Source organism: Trachypithecus francoisi, unplaced genomic scaffold, assembly GCF_009764315.1.
Source record: "Trachypithecus francoisi isolate TF-2019V2 unplaced genomic scaffold, Tfra_2.0 Lachesis_group5, whole genome shotgun sequence".
In the NCBI taxonomy this organism is placed as follows: domain Eukaryota; kingdom Metazoa; phylum Chordata; class Mammalia; order Primates; family Cercopithecidae; genus Trachypithecus; species Trachypithecus francoisi.
The window spans coordinates 107909053-107927380 of record NW_022681470.1 but is presented as its reverse complement, the minus strand read 5'-3'; the positions used below and the strand labels follow the sequence as shown (position 1 = coordinate 107927380).

Below are 18328 nucleotides of genomic sequence, written 5' to 3'. Positions count from 1 at the left end.
GCTTTTTAAAAACTAGAAATCATACATTTTCTTGTAGTGATTAGTTTTTATGTGGAAATATTCCTGCAAAGGATACATAAAAACATATTTTAGGTAACTATTAGAAACAAAGTATGATGCTTTCTGCATCTATTTCACAAACATCTTACTTCTAACTTTATTTTGACATTCTATTATGTGGCTATAAATGATGAAGTTAGCTTTTTCTTGCTGGCGTAAGATTTTTTTTCCCAAAAGGATTAGGCCTTTGGTCATCCACATCTGGCTCCATTTTCCAAGTACTACCCTTTGAAAAAAGGGAACAGCTCTGCCCTTTGTTTTATGGGTTGAATTGATCTGATATCTTATCTGATTGGCAGTCAGATTAAAAAATTTTTAATCTCCAGGGAGTCCTCTTAACTCTTTCTAGGGATATATTTTAGAATTTTTGCAAAAATGAAACTCCAGCATTTAACCAGCTCTTATCTCTGAACCTTCAGACTCCTTTTCTCTACAGTATAATAGGAGCTCTTAACCGCAGGGATCTTCTTTTCTTTAATACCAGGGTGGTCAGGTTATGGGGGTGGGTGAAAGAAAGCAGTATGTTTTCTTTCCCCATTCATAAGACTTGTAGCTTTGAGCCCCTCTGACCTTTCTTTTTTAATCTCTGCAAGTTAACAATCTACAAACAACTTCTTTTAAGATATGAATTTTTCTTTCTTTAAAAAAACAGAAGAAAAAGCCAAGAATGAATCAAGTCTGTATGTTTTTTGTGTGTGTTTCCTTACAGCAGGCGTGGCCTGGAGGGACTCAGCAAATTCTCCTGCCTTCAACTTGGCAACAGTTGCCTGGGGTAGCTCTACACAACTCTGTGCAGCCCACAGCAATGATTCCAGAGGCCATGGGGAGTGGCCAGCAGCTAGCCGACTGGAGGCAAGTGTTCTGTGTTACTCTGGGAGATTTGTAAGAGCAGATCCCATAGGGTGGGAGCACTTGATAATAAGGAGAGACTAGTAAGAAAATAAAGGAAAATTTGACTCTGTTGGAATCCTTTAAGAACCCATATCAGGCTAGGAGATGGTGTTATAAGAAAACTTTGAATATAGGAAAGCAATAGGTTCTTAAGAATCATTTCTTCTAGATTTTTTAAAGAGAGTCTTAAGTGATTAGAAACCATACAGTGAGATCCTAAAGCCTGATAATCTAGGTCCCCAACTTTATTTTTTATAATGAAAATCCTTTTTTCTTTTTTTTAATGTTTATGGTTACATAGTAGGTATGTATGTTTATGGGGTACATGAGATATTTTGACACAGGCATGCAATGTGAAATAAGCACATCATGGAGAATGGGGTGTCCATCCCCTCAAGCGTTTATCCTTTGAGTTACAAACAATCCAGTTACACTCTTTAAGTCATTTTAAAATGTACAATTAAGTTACTACTGACTGTAGTCACCTATTGTGCTGTCAAATAGTAGGTCTTATTTTTTTTTTTTTGTGCCCATTAACCATCCCTACCTCCTCACTAACCCTCCACTACTCTTACCAGCCTCTGGTAACCATCCTACTCTCTATGTCCATGAATTAAATTGTTTTGATTTTTAGATCCCATAAATAAGTGAGAACATGTGGTTTGTCTTTCTGTGTCTGGTTTATTTCACTTAACATAATGAACTTGAGTTCCATCCATGTTGTTGCAAATGACAGGATCTCATTCTTTTTGTGGCTGAATAGTACTCCATTGTGTATATGTACCACATTTTCTTTATCCATTCATCTGTTGATGGACACTTAGGCTTCTTCCAAATCTTACTGTGAACAGTGCTACAACATAGGAGTGCAGATATCTCTTTGATATACTTATTTCCTTTCTTTTGGGTATATACCCAGCAGTGGGATTGCTGGATCGTATGGTAGCTCAATTTTTAGTTTTTACAGGAGCCTCCAAACTGTTCTTCATAATAGTTGTACTAACTTAACATTCCTACTGTGTACAGTTGTTCCCTTTTCTCCATATCCTTGGCAGCGTTTATTATTGCTTGTCGTTTGGATATAAGCCATTTTAACTGGGGTGAGATAATATCTTATTGCAGTTTTGATCTGCATTTCTCTAATGATCAGAGATCAGAGATGTTGAGCACCTTTTCATATGCCTGTTTGTCATTTGTAAGCCATCTTTTGGAAAATGTCTATTCAAATATTTTGCCCATTTTTTGATCGTATTATTAGATTTTTTTTTTCCATAGAGTTGTTTGAGCTGCTTACATATTCTGGTTATTAATCCCTTATCAGATGGTAGGTACTCAACTTTAAAAAAATAAAATGCAGCTGCATTTTGGCTAATTGCTTTTGATGTCTGTTTGGTCCTGATTCTTCAGTGGTTTTGGAATTCACTTTCTCTCTTTCTTTCTGTTGGTACAGGAATGCCCACTCTCATGGCAACCAGTACAGCACTATCATGCAGCAGCCATCCTTGCTGACTAACCATGTGACATTGGCCACTGCTCAGCCTCTGAATGTTGGTGTTGCCCATGTTGTCAGACAACAGCAATCCAGTTCCCTCCCTTCGAAGAAGAATAAGCAGTCAGCTCCAGTCTCTTCCAAGTGAGTCTGTGTTACAGCTGATAGTTAAAACTGTGCCAATTTGAGAGATATGTTGCCTTGCATTTGGAATATTTTATAGACATATCATATAGATATGAAGCAGCAAGTCACTGCCAAATTGAGGAAGAGCAAATCATTTCATCTGCACTTGTACACCAGGTGTGTCCTGGTTATGATGGTCCTTTCTCTCTGCTGCCACTTTGAATCTGGGGCATTTTATGATGTTTTTATTTTACTTTACAGAGCGAAATTTAGTCCTGGGATAAAGGACTCATAAAAGTAAAATGTCTTTTGTATTTTGGTGTTCTTGTCCCTGGAAACTCTTGCCAGCATGGTGCTTATTTTCATTGGAACTTGTATAGTTAAATGTATTTGCTTAATGATTATGTAAAAAGGAATCAATGAGTAAATTGGAAAGCAGTCTGGGGAAATGATGTACAATTTGGAAGGCCAAGGACTGAATCATCTTTCCATGTGAACTTTTCCTACAGGTCCTCTCTAGATGTTCTGCCTTCCCAAGTCTATTCTCTGGTTGGGAGCAGTCCCCTTCGCACCACATCTTCTTATAATTCCTTAGTCCCTGTCCAGGATCAGCATCAGCCCATCATCATTCCAGATACTCCCAGCCCTCCTGTGAGTGTCATCACTATCCGAAGTGACACTGATGAGGAAGAGGACAACAAATACAAGCCCAGTAGGTAAGATAAGTGAATGGTTCCTGGCTCTGTTGGTCTTAGACTGTTGGCTTCAGGCAAGTGGGCCCAGTTTGGCCTGTGAAAGAAAGGACCAGCAGGGCACGGTGGCTCACGCCTGTAATCCCAGCACTTTGGGAGCTTGAGGCCAGAAGATCACCGGAGGTCAGGAGTTCAAGACCAGCCTGGCCAACATGGCAACACCCTGTCTCTACTCAACATACAAAAATTAGCAGAGCGTGGTAGCACATGTTTGTATCCCAGCTACTAGGGAGGCTGAGGCAGGAGAATCACTTGAACCCAGGAGGCAGAGGTTTCAGTGAGCTGAGATCGTGCCACTGTACTCCAGCCTGAGTGACAGAGCAAGACTGCATCCCCTTCCACCCCCACCCCAAAAAAAGGGCCGAAGAAAAAGGTATTTTGGAAGCATAGCCTTCGATGGGGCTTTTGGTGTTGGACATACAGAAGAGGGAATGACCTCTTGCTTTTACCTGAGAAGGTAGGATTCACACATGAAAGTAACTTAGGAGACTTTACAGAGTCATACGTAAATGAAGTTTAAGTGAACTTGGAAGAGAAAATTTCGAATGAATTTAGAGCCTGTTAGTTCAAAAGGACCAATTGTAAGATGGTAGAAGCAATATACAGGAGGTGTTAGAGGTGTGGACTCTGAAGTCATTCTGTCCTGTGTCTGAATCCTGTCTTCACCACTCATCACTTCTTGTGTGACCCTGGGCAAGTTCCTCATCTCCCTATTCTTTAGTTCCCTCATCTGCAAAATGGTGTTAATAGTACCTACTTCATAGGATTGTTGTAAGGATTCAGTGAGATGTATGTAGAGCATGAGAGTAGTGCTTGATACGTAAGTACTCAGAAGTTAACTGCTGCTAATATTACCTTTATTATTACCATCTTTATCATCATTGTTATCATGGGAGAACCAGAGACAGATCATCTAAGAAACATTGCTTAAAAGGGCAATTGAAGCTCGGTATGGTGGCGCATGCCTGTAATCCTAGCACTTTGGGAGGCCAAAGCAGGAAGTCACTTGAGCCCAGGAATTTGTGACCAGCCTGGGAAACATTGTGGGATCTCATCACTACAAAAGATAAAAACAGTTGGGCATGGTGGTACACACCTGTAGTCCCAGCTACTCGGGAGGCTAAGATGGGAGGATAGCTTGAGCCCAGGAGGTTGAGGTTGCAGCAAACTGTGATCACTCCACTGCACTCCAGCCTGGGTGACAGAACAAGACCCTGTCACACACACAAAAAAGAACAATTCAATTTTCATGTATTTTTCTTTTCCTCAGCTCTAGCCTGAAGCCAAGGTCTAATGTCATCAGTTATGTCACTGTCAATGATTCTCCAGACTCTGACTCTTCTTTGAGCAGCCCTTATTCCACTGATACCCTGAGTGCTCTCCGAGGCAATAGTGGACCCGTTTTGGAGGGGCCTGGCAGAGTTGTGGCAGATGGCACTGGCACCCGCACCATCATTGTGCCTCCACTGAAAACTCAGCTTGGTGACTGCACTGTAGCAACCCAGGCCTCAGGTAAGTGTATCTTCACAACTTGAGTTGAATTATCCTTTGATGTGTGTATGCTTAAATATTTTGCCATAATCCACTTACGTCAGTGGTAGAGACCAGTGGTTTAGACATTCTTAAAGAGTCCTTAATTCAGAAATCAGTTCCCTGCACAATGTGAAATTATTTTTGGCCATCACTTTATCTTCCTGTGTTTATTTTGCTTGGATTAATGCACAAATGAGATTGTAGTCTCAGAAACACATTCAATGCTGATAGGAGAAAGCAGACAAGACGTGTGATATTGCCAGAAGTATTAGGCAGTTAGGTTTGCCATAGATGATTTGAATTTGGCAATCGAGATGTAGACAGGACTTGATAATACTGAAAATGACTACAAAAGTGTTTTGGAAAACAGTTATATTCTTTAGATTTTTTTTCTCACCCAGTGTCATAGCAGTGATGCTTTTGTTGGTTCTATTACCAACCCAATGACTTCCCTCTTCTTTGCTCTGATACATACTGGACTTAGGCTCCCTAGTTCAGTTATTGTGTTAGTTGGGTAATAGTAGCTGCAGTAACAAATCCTAGATTTTTGTAGCATAACATAGTAGAATTTTACTTCTCTCTCATATAACTTCTTGGTACAAGTGTTTGATTCCTGAGCATCCAGTCAGAAGGAGAAAGTTTGAAGGAGGCACACACATGGTTTAATCTCTTTAGCCTGGAAATAAGTGGAAATAGTGAATACTTCTCACATGGCTCCACCTAGATGCAAGTGAGCCCAGGCAATGTAGTCTTGTCAAGGCAGCTGCTTTTCAGTGACAACTTCATACCAAGAAACGGGTTGGTGAAGTTAAGGTATCAACATAAACCTGGGCCATACCTGTAAAAATTATGTTTTATTATGTATTATCTTACTGCCATAGACGTAAACAGGGTTATAATTTGAGGGTATTGTGTTACGCCTCTGTGTGATTCTTTTCAGAAGTAGACAGTTGTCCCATTGCAGACAAGGGAGAAAGCTTCCTGATGCCAGGCTACTGAACAGAATTATTAGGACCTCCATGCGCTCTTGGGTCCAGAGAATATAGGCTATCACATGAAACACTGATGGATGCTCTGGTTTTCCTAATGGGAACACAGAAACAAGCAAAATTTCACATTTAGCTGTCCTGTAATTTCTTAGAATTTGAAGACAGTAAGTGCCCGAGATATAATTTTGCCTTCTTTTAAACCCTCTTGACACTTTAATATCCTAAGAATTACCAATAGCTTTCTCAGCTTCATATTGTCATTTCTGTGCTTGTTTAATCTCTTCCTACATAAAACTATAAACTCTTAGAGAGAGGGATGGTGTCTTAGCATATTTGTATTTCCAGTGCTTCCTTGTATGTAACAAAGAGATTATAGTTATATTATTTATAATATTGATTTAAGTGAACAAATCTCCTATGTGGAGATTTGTGCCAAGACAGAAAAGAAATGGGTGATACAGGTTATTTTCTTCTGGGGTAAATAGAATTGAGGAAGTAAGACATACATGAGACCTTAATGCTTGCAAACTACATACAAATGTGGACTAATTAATATGATGCCATCTGAGGTTAGCTCAGTGATGTCTACTCATAACTATTAAGCCTGATGCTTTTTTAGGTCTCCTGAGCAATAAGACCAAGCCAGTAGCTTCAGTGAGTGGGCAGTCATCTGGATGCTGTATCACCCCCACAGGGTATCGAGCTCAACGTGGGGGGACCGGTGCAGCACAGCCACTCAACCTTAGCCAGGTAAGCGCTACGGGCTACTGCCTTCTCTTTGGGCCCTGCACTGTTGTTACTTTCTGGAGAATCCTGCTTCTGGCTGGATGCTGAATAAAGCCAAATGAAGCCCCTTTTGTGTCAAATAATTTTGTGTTCTATGGCTTACGTCGTACCGCATGTGCTGCATCTCATCATTCACTCTTTGTGTTCAGGATGTACATTCTAGGTTTTCCATCAAACCTCCCTAAGTCTACCCTGGAAGGTTAGAGAAACGTCTGGGATTTAGAAAGAGCCTGGGAAGTTTAACCATGTCTGTGATAGGCATATGCTTTGAGATCAGATTCTCTTTATCCCCCAGGCCGTAAGTAAGCTGATCCTTACCTTGTTTACTTGAGTCAAGAGACTGAAAAGCTCACTGGCCACCAAATTCAACTGGTTCTAGGTCCTGCTTGTTGCTAGAAGTCTGGGATTTGGGACTTCCCCACTCTCCGAACACCCCCTGCCCCAACCCACCCTTCTATTTCTCTCATTACCTTATTTGTGTTCATTCTTAGAGGCTAAAATTCGAGTGCTTGTATGATGTCCACCAGTAGTGAGAAAGTTCAATATGAGGGTGTGTGAGAGAGAGCACATGCAAGTGAAAATGTAAGTTTGAGTTAGTGTATGTATTTTAGGCTCCACATTTCAAGAGGGGTATGAAGAACTTAGAGAAGAATAAAAGAAAGCAATGGTAAGAAATAAAGGTTAGGAAAAATTCAAATTTACTGATGCCAGAATAGGGTGAGTTGAGTCACCAGTTATTAAATTGCAGGAGTGGGGAATCCTGTGGTCTCTTGATTCTCCCTCTTCCTGTCATACTTACAAGCAAACTGCTGCTACCTGAGCCAGGTTAGGATCTATCTTGCTAAGAGGCAGAAGGAGGGGTGGCTGATTTCTGACAGCATTCAATGCCAGTCTGGGAGATTATGTGCTATACCCATTTGGAAACAGTACAAGTCAGGACCTGAGCTCTTAACTTGGCCTTTCGTGCCCTGAACCAGAGTGACCTCAAGATTCCTCACTTCCTTCTTTCTTCCAGAACCAGCAGTCATCGGCGGCTCCAACCTCACAGGAGAGAAGCAGCAACCCAGCCCCCCGCAGGCAGCAGGCGTTTGTGGCCCCTCTCTCCCAAGCCCCCTACACCTTCCAGCATGGCAGCCCGCTACACTCTACGGGGCACCCACACCTTGCCCCAGCGCCTGCTCACCTGCCAAGCCAGGCTCATCTGTATACGTATGCTGCCCCCACTTCTGCTGCTGCACTGGGCTCAACCAGCTCCATTGCTCATCTTTTCTCCCCACAGGGTTCCTCAAGGCATGCTGCAGCCTATACCACTCACCCTAGCACTTTGGTGCACCAGGTCCCTGTCAGTGTTGGGCCCAGCCTCCTCACTTCTGCCAGCGTGGCCCCTGCTCAGTACCAACACCAGTTTGCCACCCAATCCTACATTGGGTCTTCCCGAGGCTCAACAATTTACACTGGATACCCGCTGAGTCCTACCAAGATCAGCCAGTATTCCTACTTATAGTTGGTGAGCATGAGGGAGGAGGAGTCATGGCTACCTTCTCCTGGCCCTGAGTTCTTAATATTGGGCTATGGTGAGATCCTCCTTTACCCTCTTGAAACTTCTTAGCCAGCAACTTGTTCTGCAGGGGCCCACTGAAGCAGAAAGTTTTTCTCTGGGGGAACCTGTCTCAGTGTTGACTGCATTGTTGTAGTCTCCCAAAGTTTGCCCTATTTTTAAATTCTTTATTTTTGTGACAGCAATTTTGGTACTTGGAAGAGTTCAGATGCCCATCTTCTGCAGTTACCAAGGAAGAGAGATTGTTGTGAAGTTACCCTCTGAAAAATATTTTGTCTCTCTGACTTGATTTCTATAAATGCTTTTAAAAACAAGTGAAGCCCCTCTTTATTTCGTTTTGTGTTATTGTGATTGCTGGTCAGGAAAAATGCTGATAGAAGGAGTTGAAATCTGATGACAAGAAAAGAAAAATCATTACTTTTTGTTTATAAACTCAGACTTACTTGCCTATTTTATTTTAAAAGCAGCTTACACAACAAGTCTGTATTTTTACTATCAGGCATTTCTCCTCAAAATCTCATCTTTGTTTATTGGACATTTAAACTTACAGAGTTTCAGTTTTGTTTTAATGTCATATTATACTTAATGGGTAATTGTTATTTTTGCAAAACTGGTTACGTATTACTCTATGTTACTATTGGGATTCTCTCAATTGCTCCTGTGTGTGTTATAAAGTAGTGTTTAAAAGGCAGCTCACCATTTGCTGGTAACTTAATGTGAGAGAATCCATATCTGTGTGAAAACACCAAGTATTCTTTTTAAATGAAGCACCATGAATTCTTTTTTAAATTATTTTTTAAAAGTCTTTCTCTCTCTGATTCAGCTTAAATTTTTTTATTGTAAAAGCCATTAAGGTGGTTATTATTATATGGTGGTGGTTGTTTTATTATATGCAAAATCTCTGTCTATTATGAGATACTGGCACTGATGAGCTTTGCCTAAAGATTAGTATGAATTTTCAATATTACACCTCTGTGTTTTGCTCATCTCTCCCTTCTGTTTTATGTGATTTGTTTGGGGAGAAAGCTAAAAAAACCTGAAACCAGATAAGAACATTTCTTGTGTATAGCTTTTATACTTTAAAGTAGCTTCCTTTGTATGCCAGCAGCAAATTGAATGCTCTCTTATTAAGACTTATACAATAAGTGCATGTAGGAATTGCAAAAAATATTTTAAAAATTTATTACTGAATTTAAAAATATTTTAGAAGTTTTGTAATGGTGGTGTTTTAATATTTTACATAATTAAATATGTACATATTGATTAGAAAAATATAACAAGCAATTTTTCCTGCTAACCCAAAATGTTATTTGTAATCAAATGTGTAGTGATTACACTTGAATTGTGTACTTAGTGTGTATGTGATCCTCCAGTGTTATCCGGGAGATGGATTGATGTCTCCGTTGTATTTAAACCAAAATGAACTGATACTTGTTGGAATGTATGTGAACTAATTGCAATTATATTAGAGCATATTACTGTAGTGCTGAATGAGCAGGGGCATTGCCTGCAAGGAGAGGAGACCCTTGGAATTGTTTTGCACAGGTGTGTCTGGTGAGGAGTTTTTCAGTGTGTGTCTCTTCCTTCCTTTTCTCCCTCCTTCCCTTATTGTAGTGCCTTATATGATAATGTAGTGGTTAATAGAGTTTACAGTGAGCTTGCCTTAGGATGGACCAGCAAGCCCCCGGGGACCCTAAGTTGTTCACGGGATTTATCAGAACAGGATTAGTAGCTGTGTTGTGTAAATGCATTGTTCTCAGTTTCCCTGCCAACATTGAAAAATAAAAACAGCAGCTTTTCTCCTTTACCGCCACCTCTACCCCTTTCCATTTTGGATTCTCAGCTGAGTTCTCACAGAAGCATTTTCCCCATGTGGCTCTCTCACTGTGCATTGCTACCTTGCTTCTGTGAGAATTCAGGAAGCAGGTGAGAGGAGTCAAGCCAATATTAAATATGCATTCTTTTAAAGTATGTGCAATCACTTTTAGAATGAATTTTTTTTTTTTCCTTTTCCCATGTGGCAGTCCTTCCTGCAAATAGTTGACATTCCTAGTAAAATATTTGCTTGTTGAAAAAACATATAACAGATGAGTTTATACCAAAGAGCCTATTGTATTGCTTACCGTGTCCCCACACTATGAGGAGGAGTTTTGTGGTGCCGCTGGTGACAAGGAGCTCACAGAAAGGTTTCTTAGCTGGTGAAGAATATAGAGAAGGAACCAAAGCCTGTTGAGTCATTGAGGCTTTTGAGGTTTCTTTTTTAACAGCTTGTAGAGTCTTGGGGCCCTTCAAGCTGTGAAATTGTCCTGGTACTCTCAGCTCCTGCATGGATCTGGGTCAAGTAGAAGGTACTGGGGATGGGGACATTCCTGCCCATAAAGGATTTGGGGAAAGAAGGTTAATCCTAAAATACAGGTGTGTTCCATCTGAATTGAAAATGATATATTTGAGATATAATTTTAGGACTGGTTCTATGTAGATAGAGATGGTGTCAAGGAGGTGCAGGATGGAGATGGGAGATTTCATGGAGCCTGGTCAGCCAGCTCTGTACCAGGTTGAACACCGAGGAGCTGTCAAAGTATTTGGAGTTTCTTCATTGTAAGGAGTAAGGGCTTCCAAGATGGGGCAGGTAGTCAATACAGCCTACCAGGAACATGTTGTGTTTTCTTTATTTTTAAAAATCATTATATTGAGTTGTGTTTTCAGCACTATATTGGTCAAGATAGCCAAGCAGTTTATATAATTTCTGTCACTAGTGTCATACAGTTTTCTGGTCAACATCTGTGATCTTTGTGTCTCCTTTTTGCCAAGCACATTCTGATTTTCTTGTTGGAACACAGGTCTGGTTTCTAAGGGACAAATTTTTTTGTTCCTTGCCTTTTTTCTATAAGGGACAAGATTTGTTGTTTTTGTAAGAAATGAGATGCAGGAAACAAAACCAAACCACATTCCTGCCCCCAGTCCAATAAGCAGATACCACTTAAGATAGGAGTCTAAACTCCACAGAAAAGGATAATACCAAGAGCTTGTATTGTTACCTTAATCACTTGACTAGCAGTGTGTGGCTTTAAAAACTTTAGAGATTTTTCAGTCTTAGTCTGCAAACTGGCATTTCCGATTTTCCAACATAGAAATCCACCTGTGTCTGCTGAATGTGTATGTATGTGCTCAATGTGGCTTTAGATTCTGTCCCTGGGGCTTAACATTGTTGGCCCTGACAGGAAGGGAGGAAGCCCAGTGAATTTAGTGAGCAGCTGGCCTGGGTCACAGTGACCTGACCTCAAACCAGCTTAAGGCTTTAAGTCCTCTCTCCGAACTTGCATTTCCAGCTTCTTCCTTTCCAGGTGAGAGAAGAAGCGGGGAAGGGTTCAGTGTAGCCACTCTGGGTTCACAGGGACACTTGGTCACTCCAGAGTTTTTAATAGCTCTCAGGAGGTGATATTATTTTCAGTGCTCAGCTGAAATACCAACCCCAGGAATAAGAACTCCATTTCAAACAGTTCTGGCCATTCTGAGCCTGCTTTTGTGATTGCTCATCCATTGTCCTCCACTAGAGGGGCTAAGCTTGACTGCTCTTGGCCAGGCAAGCACAGTAATGTGTGTTTTATTCAGCATTATTATGCAAACATTCACTAGTTGAGATGGTTTGTTTTAGGATAGGAAATGAAATTGCCTCTCAGTGACAGGAGTGGCCCGAGCCTGCTTCCTATTTTGATTTTTTTTTTTTAAACTGATAGATGGTGCAGCATGTCTACATGGTTGTTTGTTGCTAAACTTTATATAATGTGTGGTTTCAATTCAGCTTGAAAAATAATCTCACTACATGTAGCAGTACATTATATGTACATTATATGTAATGTTAGTATTTCTGCTTTGAATCCTTGATATTGCAATGGAATTCCTACTTTATTAAATGTATTTGATATGCTAGTTATTGTGTGTGATTTAAACTTTTTTTGCTTTCTCCCTTTTTTTGGTTGTGCGCTTTCTTTTACAACAAGCCTCTAGAAACAGATAGTTTCTGAGAATTACTGAGCTATGTTTGTAATGCAGATGTACTTAGGGAGTATGTAAAATAATCATTTTAACAAAAGAAATAGATATTTAAAATTTAATACTAACTATGGGAAAAGGGTCCATTGTGTAAAACATAGTTTATCTTTGGATTCAATGTTTGTCTTTGGTTTTACAAAGTAGCTTGTATTTTCAGTATTTTCTACATAATATGGTAAAATGTAGAGCAATTGTAATGCATCAATAAAATGGGTAAATTTTCTGAATCGTGGCTGTTTTTGACTTCTGTTATAGGATATAAAGGGGATCAATAAATGACGTCTTTGAAAGTGGCTAAGCATATTATATTTGAACATCAGTAGAGTACTAGAGACAATTTCATTCTTCATACAAATCTCCATACTGGAAATGAATAGGGTTTGGCAGGGAATACTTCCCAAGAATGCAGTGTCCAGGGCCCTTACTTCACATCATCTGGATCTGACCCTTTGAAAGAGGTAGAAGATATCTGAGACAGGCTAATTAAGCTTTGTTTCCTAGTATATTTTGCCAAATAGCAGTAGCAGAATGAAAAGATGAGTCACCACAGGAAGCTGCTATTTTTCCCCTCCTTTCAAGCTGTACTGTTAAGAGTCATGGTCCTTTTTAGAGAAGGAACCTCTCTGATCAGATTCTCTTGATTCTAAAGTGAGTAGAATTTCTCCCGATAAAGAAATAGGGGGTTGTTTGGATTAATGACTGCAGGTCTCTGAGTAAATGCTCTATTTGATTTTTTTTTTTTTTTGGACCTGTGTGTCAGGCCATGTCTACCTTATGGTGGCCATTAATTCATTTTGGATGCTCCTGCTGCCTTAGTTGGGGTATGGAAATGAGAAACACTCAGAAATACCCTTTTGGACCACAACCGAGAGAAATAACCAACAGTCTTTTATCCCAGTGGTAAGGGGGTCAGAGTACACTGATTTAGACTGCAACAACATACATATATGTATATATATTTCAGATTCTGCCCCCCCCGCAATAAATGAATGTATAGTAAATTAATGTGAACTCATTGAACACTCCTCAGTTTTGGTGAGAGAATATACCTGGCCTCTTTCAAGCAAAGGAAAGCCATGTAAAACAGCGCTGCTGTCAGCCTTACTTCCAGACAATCAAGAGTTAATTTACTACTCAGTGACCTCTTTTTTTTTTTTTAATCTCAGTTATATTTTCTTCCTTGGGCTAAATCAGAGAGATATTTGCATAGCCAATCCAAGCCTATCCAAAATAGTAATTGGATAGTCTTGGGGGAAATCTGCATTTTAGTGGTGAAAACCCCTGTAAATTCAATATATTTGGCTTTTGTGGAAAATTTTCCTCGTAGGGTGAAGTCTAAGCCTTAGTTTCTATATTAATCATGAGAGATGACACTAGGTGCCTAGCACAAGGTGGCGCCAATGAGCTTTAGAATAAGTTGGGCTTGACCACTTGGGCCTTTTTTTTCCTGCTTCCTCCCCTCAAATCTCACCTCCCCAGCTTCCAGCTTCTACTGAACACGGCTGAAAACAACCCACTCATTGCAGGGAAGGGAAGGATTAATGAAAGATGTCAGTTTCTTAAGAGGTCAGCACTGGTGAAACTTTCCTGAAACAGGAATGGCGTTCGCTGAGTTTTCTCTGGGGTCTCTGCTTCCTGCAGCTAGCTTCCCTGCTTGCCTGCCCAGAGGCCTCTGCCTTTGGGTTTCCATCTCTTTCCCCTCCAGGGGAGCCTACAGCCTAGGCGGGAGGTGGTTAAGGGTTCTGGCTGCTGTGCAATGGGGCCATCTGTGTTTGATCAATCCTGGCGGAAAGGAGGGGGTGGGGATTGTAAAGAGACTGAAAGCATTCCAGAGTAGTGAGAGAGACCCAGAGATCAGAAAGAGAGAAGGCACCGCCCCCACCCCGCCTCCAAAGCTAACCCTCAGGCTTGAGGGGAAGAGGCCGACTGTAAGTTCCTTCTACTCTGGCACCACTCTCCCGGCTGCCATGGGGCCCAGCACCCCTCTCCTCATCTTCTTCCTTTTAGCATGGTCGGGACCCCTTCAAGGACAGCAGCACCACCTGGTGGAGTACATGGAACGCCGACTAGCTGCTTTAGAGGTGAGGGACCCCTTTCTCTTCCAGCCCAGCCTAGAAGGATTCCAGGTCTATTGGTTCAACCAGTTTGTTAGGGATCTGGGGATAACAAGAAAGGGCTCTGTAAGACTACAGAAAATTCTCCCATAATAAGAAGACCTTCAGAATGACAAGCCCTCCTCTTTTCCCCACATAGAACAATTCCAAAGCAAATAGATTTTTGCGTTTTAACTCTGGGATTAGATAGAACAAGGGGGCAGAGTGGAAACGAGAACCAAGATTGTGGGGCTGCATCTCCGGAGGAGCTGATAATTCTGTTGAAGTTGGAGGTTCCCAGGGAATCTATAATTTCCTGTCTTTTTAACAGGTTGAGATCTGTAGCATTTTAGTTCCCAGAGGATAATTGCTAAGGGAAGAGAGACCTCTTCACACCTTCATGCGCTTAGACCTGCCTAGAGGCTCAGGTGACTCAGTGGCACTGCTCACAGAGAACATAGGCTGGAGGACATGGAGTCAGGGTAGGGGCCTAGGTGAATCTCAGCTAGGCTCTTTGCACATTTAGCACCTCTGCACATCTGGTTTCCTTTTCTGCAGGAATGGAAGGGGATATTGAAGCCTGGCTGAGTTTTCTCTTTTTTTCCCATTCCTGACTCCCGAGTTGGGCCTCTCCCTGCCTGGGAGTTGTAACCCTGCAGCCTCCCTCCTGATCCCCCATCCCTTCAGGAACGGCTGGCCCAGTGCCAGGACCAGAGTAGTCGGCATGCTGCTGAGCTGCGGGACTTCAAGAACAAGATGCTGCCACTGCTGGAGGTGGCAGAGAAGGAGCGGGAGGCGCTCAGAACTGAGGCTGACACCATCTCTGGGAGAGTAGATCGTCTGGAGCGGGAGGTGGACTATCTGGAGACCCAGAACCCAGCTCTGCCCTGTGTAGAGTTAGATGAGAAGATGACTGGAGGCCCTGGGACCAGAGGCAAGGGAAGAAGAAATGAGAAGTATGATATGGTGACAGGTAAATGATCTGAAAGCAGGCCCCTAAATCTCTCAGAACCGATACTCTTCCTTCCTTGCTTCTTACTCTTTTTTTCTCTTTGTCCCAGTCCATTGTGGCTCTGTCTTCTGGAATCTGTTTCAGGGAAACCTCTGTAATGCCAGGTCTATTAAGGAGAGGTTCTGGGGATCCAGGCCGCTGTGGTACCCGCTCTTTCTCAATTCTCCCTAAGAGTGGAGGCATCCACTGGGCAAATGCTCACTATTCTCCAGATCGCCTACCCTGGGGGAGTTCCTGCTGGAGGCATCTAATTCTTGCCTCTATTTCCTTTTCCTGTGCTTTTCTTATCAGACTGTGGCTACACAATCTCTCAAGTGAGATCAATGAAGATTCTGAAGCGATTTGGTGGCCCAGCTGGTCTATGGACCAAGGATCCACTGGGGCAAACAGAGAAGATCTACGTGTTAGATGGGACACAGAATGACACAGCCTTTGTCTTCCCAAGGCTGCGTGACTTCACCCTTGCCATGGCTGCCCGGAAAGCTTCCCGAGTCCGGGTGCCCTTTCCCTGGGTAGGCACAGGGCAGCTGGTATACGGTGGCTTTCTTTATTTTGCCCGGAGGCCTCCTGGAAGACCTGGCGGGGGTGGTGAGCTGGAGAACACTTTGCAGCTCATCAAATTCCACCTGGCAAACCGGACAGTGGTGGACAGCTCAGTATTCCCAGCAGAGGGGTTGATTCCCCCATACGGCCTGACAGCAGACACCTACATTGACCTGGCAGCTGACGAGGAAGGTCTTTGGGCTGTCTATGCCACCCGAGAGGATGACAGGCACTTGTGTCTGGCCAAGTTAGATCCACAGACACTGGACACAGAGCAGCAGTGGGACACACCATGTCCCAGAGAGAATGCTGAGGCTGCCTTTGTCATCTGTGGGACCCTCTATGTCGTTTATAACACCCGTCCTGCCAGTCGGGCCCGCATCCAGTGCTCCTTTGATGCCAGCGGCACCCTGACCCCTGAACGGGCAGCACTCCCTTATTTTCCCCGCAGATATGGTGCCCATGCCAGCCTCCGCTATAATCCCCGAGAACGCCAGCTCTATGCCTGGGATGATGGCTACCAGATTGTCTATAAGCTGGAGATGAGGAAGAAAGAGGAGGAGGTTTGAGGAGCTAGCCTTGTTTTTGCATCTTTCTTACTCCCATACATTTATATTATATCCCCACTAAATTTCCTGTTCCTCATTCTTCAAATGTGGGCCAGTTGTGGCTCAAATCCTCTACATTTTTAGCCAATGGCAATCAAATTCTTGCAGCTCCTTTGTTTCATACAGAACTCCAGATCCTGAGTAATCCTTGTAGAGCTCAAAGAGTCAAAACCCTCAGTGTTCCCTCCTGCTCTCCTGCCCCACGTCGACAAATTTCAGACTAAGATGACCCAGACCCAGAGCGCTAACCTTGTATGGGGGCAGGCCCCAGGAGAAGGCAGCAGTGTTCTTGCCCTCAGAATGACTTGGGGAGGGAGAAATAGGAGGAGACGTCCAGCTCTGCCCTCTCTTCCTCACTCCTCCCTTCAGTGTCCTGAGGAACAGGACTTTCTCCACACTGTTTTGTATTGCAACATTTTGCATTAAAAGGAAAATCCACTACTCCTCTCCTGTGTTTGTTTGGGTAGCCCTCAGATCAAACGTCCCCCTGACCATCCATTTTCTCCCTCCCAACCCATCCGCACTCCTTGAGCCATATTAAGGACTTGGCTGGGCTCCCTTTGCTGAGGAAGAGTTTACAGTGAGGCGCCTGGGGGAAGCGGCAGAATCCCGCCACTTTAGGAGGCTGGGCAAAAGGCCTCCTTCCACACCCACTGCCATCCACAGCAGCCAATCCACAGCAGCCATCCCAGAACCTCAGTGGCACCGTGCCTCTGACTGTGAGACACTGGGGCCCAGGACAGAGCTTCCAATTCCGATTCTCAGAGGACTTTGAACTACAAAATGGATGTTAGTTGCATTGCAGTCTAGGGTGGAAACCAGAGCCCTGAATGCCTGCCTGTGTTTTTAGTAAGAACTGAAGTTTCTCCTCTAAAGTGGACTCTGCCCCGCACCCCAGACCTCTCCACTCCCACCTCCAGCGTTGCACTCCTGCAGGGCCAGGTTGCACAATCGTTCTTGGTCTAAACTGCTCTGATTTTCCTGCTGCCACAGCGTCTGCGGTTTGGGCAGGGGGGAGGGGCAGTGACCGTGTCCCAGATGTTGGCCTTACCCAGTCCGCAGCCTATTCCTGCTTTCCTCCTCTCCACCCTCATCACCCTCACCTACCCACTCCAGCCCTGAACCTGGCCGGAACCCATCAGGACTTCTGGAAACTTAACCCTCTCTGGCCCATACCCTGGCCTCTGGTGTTGGATTGCAGAGGGTAATCTGGGGAAGGGAGAAGGGAGAGGAGGAGGAAGGCTCCGGGCTTGGGCTTTGGACTCCAGCCTCCAGGAATCTGCTGATTTCTGCACCAGGCTCCCACCCCAGCCTCACCCTCACTGCTGCATGCTCAGCGCACAGGGGCAAGGCTAGCTGATGGGCAGGATCCACTGCTTTTATGAGGAGTCCACCTCAGGCAGCCCTGGGGGGCCTCTTGGTTATTTGCCCTAGCCAAGTGCGGGGAAGGGGCACGGCCTTCTCCCCAAAGCACAGCCCTCCTTCCCGCCCCGGGTGGGGTGGCTCCGTCAGGGCCCTGTGAGCCTCCCTTTGTCTTCTTTTCTCCTCAGGCAGAGCTGCTCCAGATGTAGGTTGATGAGGAAGGGGAAAGAAAGACAGTGAAGCACCTCACAAAGGCGCTATTATAGGGAGCCCGGGGCAGGCAGGGGCTCTCTCGCATTCAATTCTCTCCTAATGTGGGGCTGGCAACAGTAATCACCACCTGTCAGCCCACGGAAGGGTCTGCCCACGGAACAGCTGGCTGCGGCGCACGTGGTGCACAGGGAGGGGCTGAGGGGGAAGAACATTCTGAGCGCAGGCCTGGAGAATGGGGTCTGGGCCACAGGGCTGGCAGC

The 18328-nt window shown here is 43.6% G+C and overlaps 2 protein-coding genes across 2 annotated transcripts in view; both read left to right on the top strand.

Moving 5' to 3' along the window:
- HIPK1 (homeodomain interacting protein kinase 1) overlaps positions 1-8498 on the top strand; it is a 44764-nt gene extending 36266 nt beyond the window's left edge. The window contains 6 exon segments of the mRNA XM_033198414.1: positions 770-912; positions 2402-2584; positions 3076-3282; positions 4589-4830; positions 6460-6590; positions 7642-8498. Of these exon segments, the coding sequence (XP_033054305.1) occupies positions 770-912; positions 2402-2584; positions 3076-3282; positions 4589-4830; positions 6460-6590; positions 7642-8130 (1395 nt within the window). The 3' untranslated portion in view covers positions 8131-8498.
- A 5188-nt stretch (positions 8499-13686) lies between these two features.
- OLFML3 (olfactomedin like 3) lies at positions 13687-16936 on the top strand. The gene is made up of 3 exons (XM_033196905.1): positions 13687-14318; positions 15018-15303; positions 15634-16936. The coding sequence occupies exons 1-3, from the start codon at positions 13836-13838 to the stop codon at positions 16452-16454; spliced, it is 1590 nt and encodes a 529-aa protein (XP_033052796.1). The 5' UTR covers positions 13687-13835; the 3' UTR covers positions 16455-16936.
- The last annotated feature ends 1392 nt before the right edge of the window (positions 16937-18328 follow it).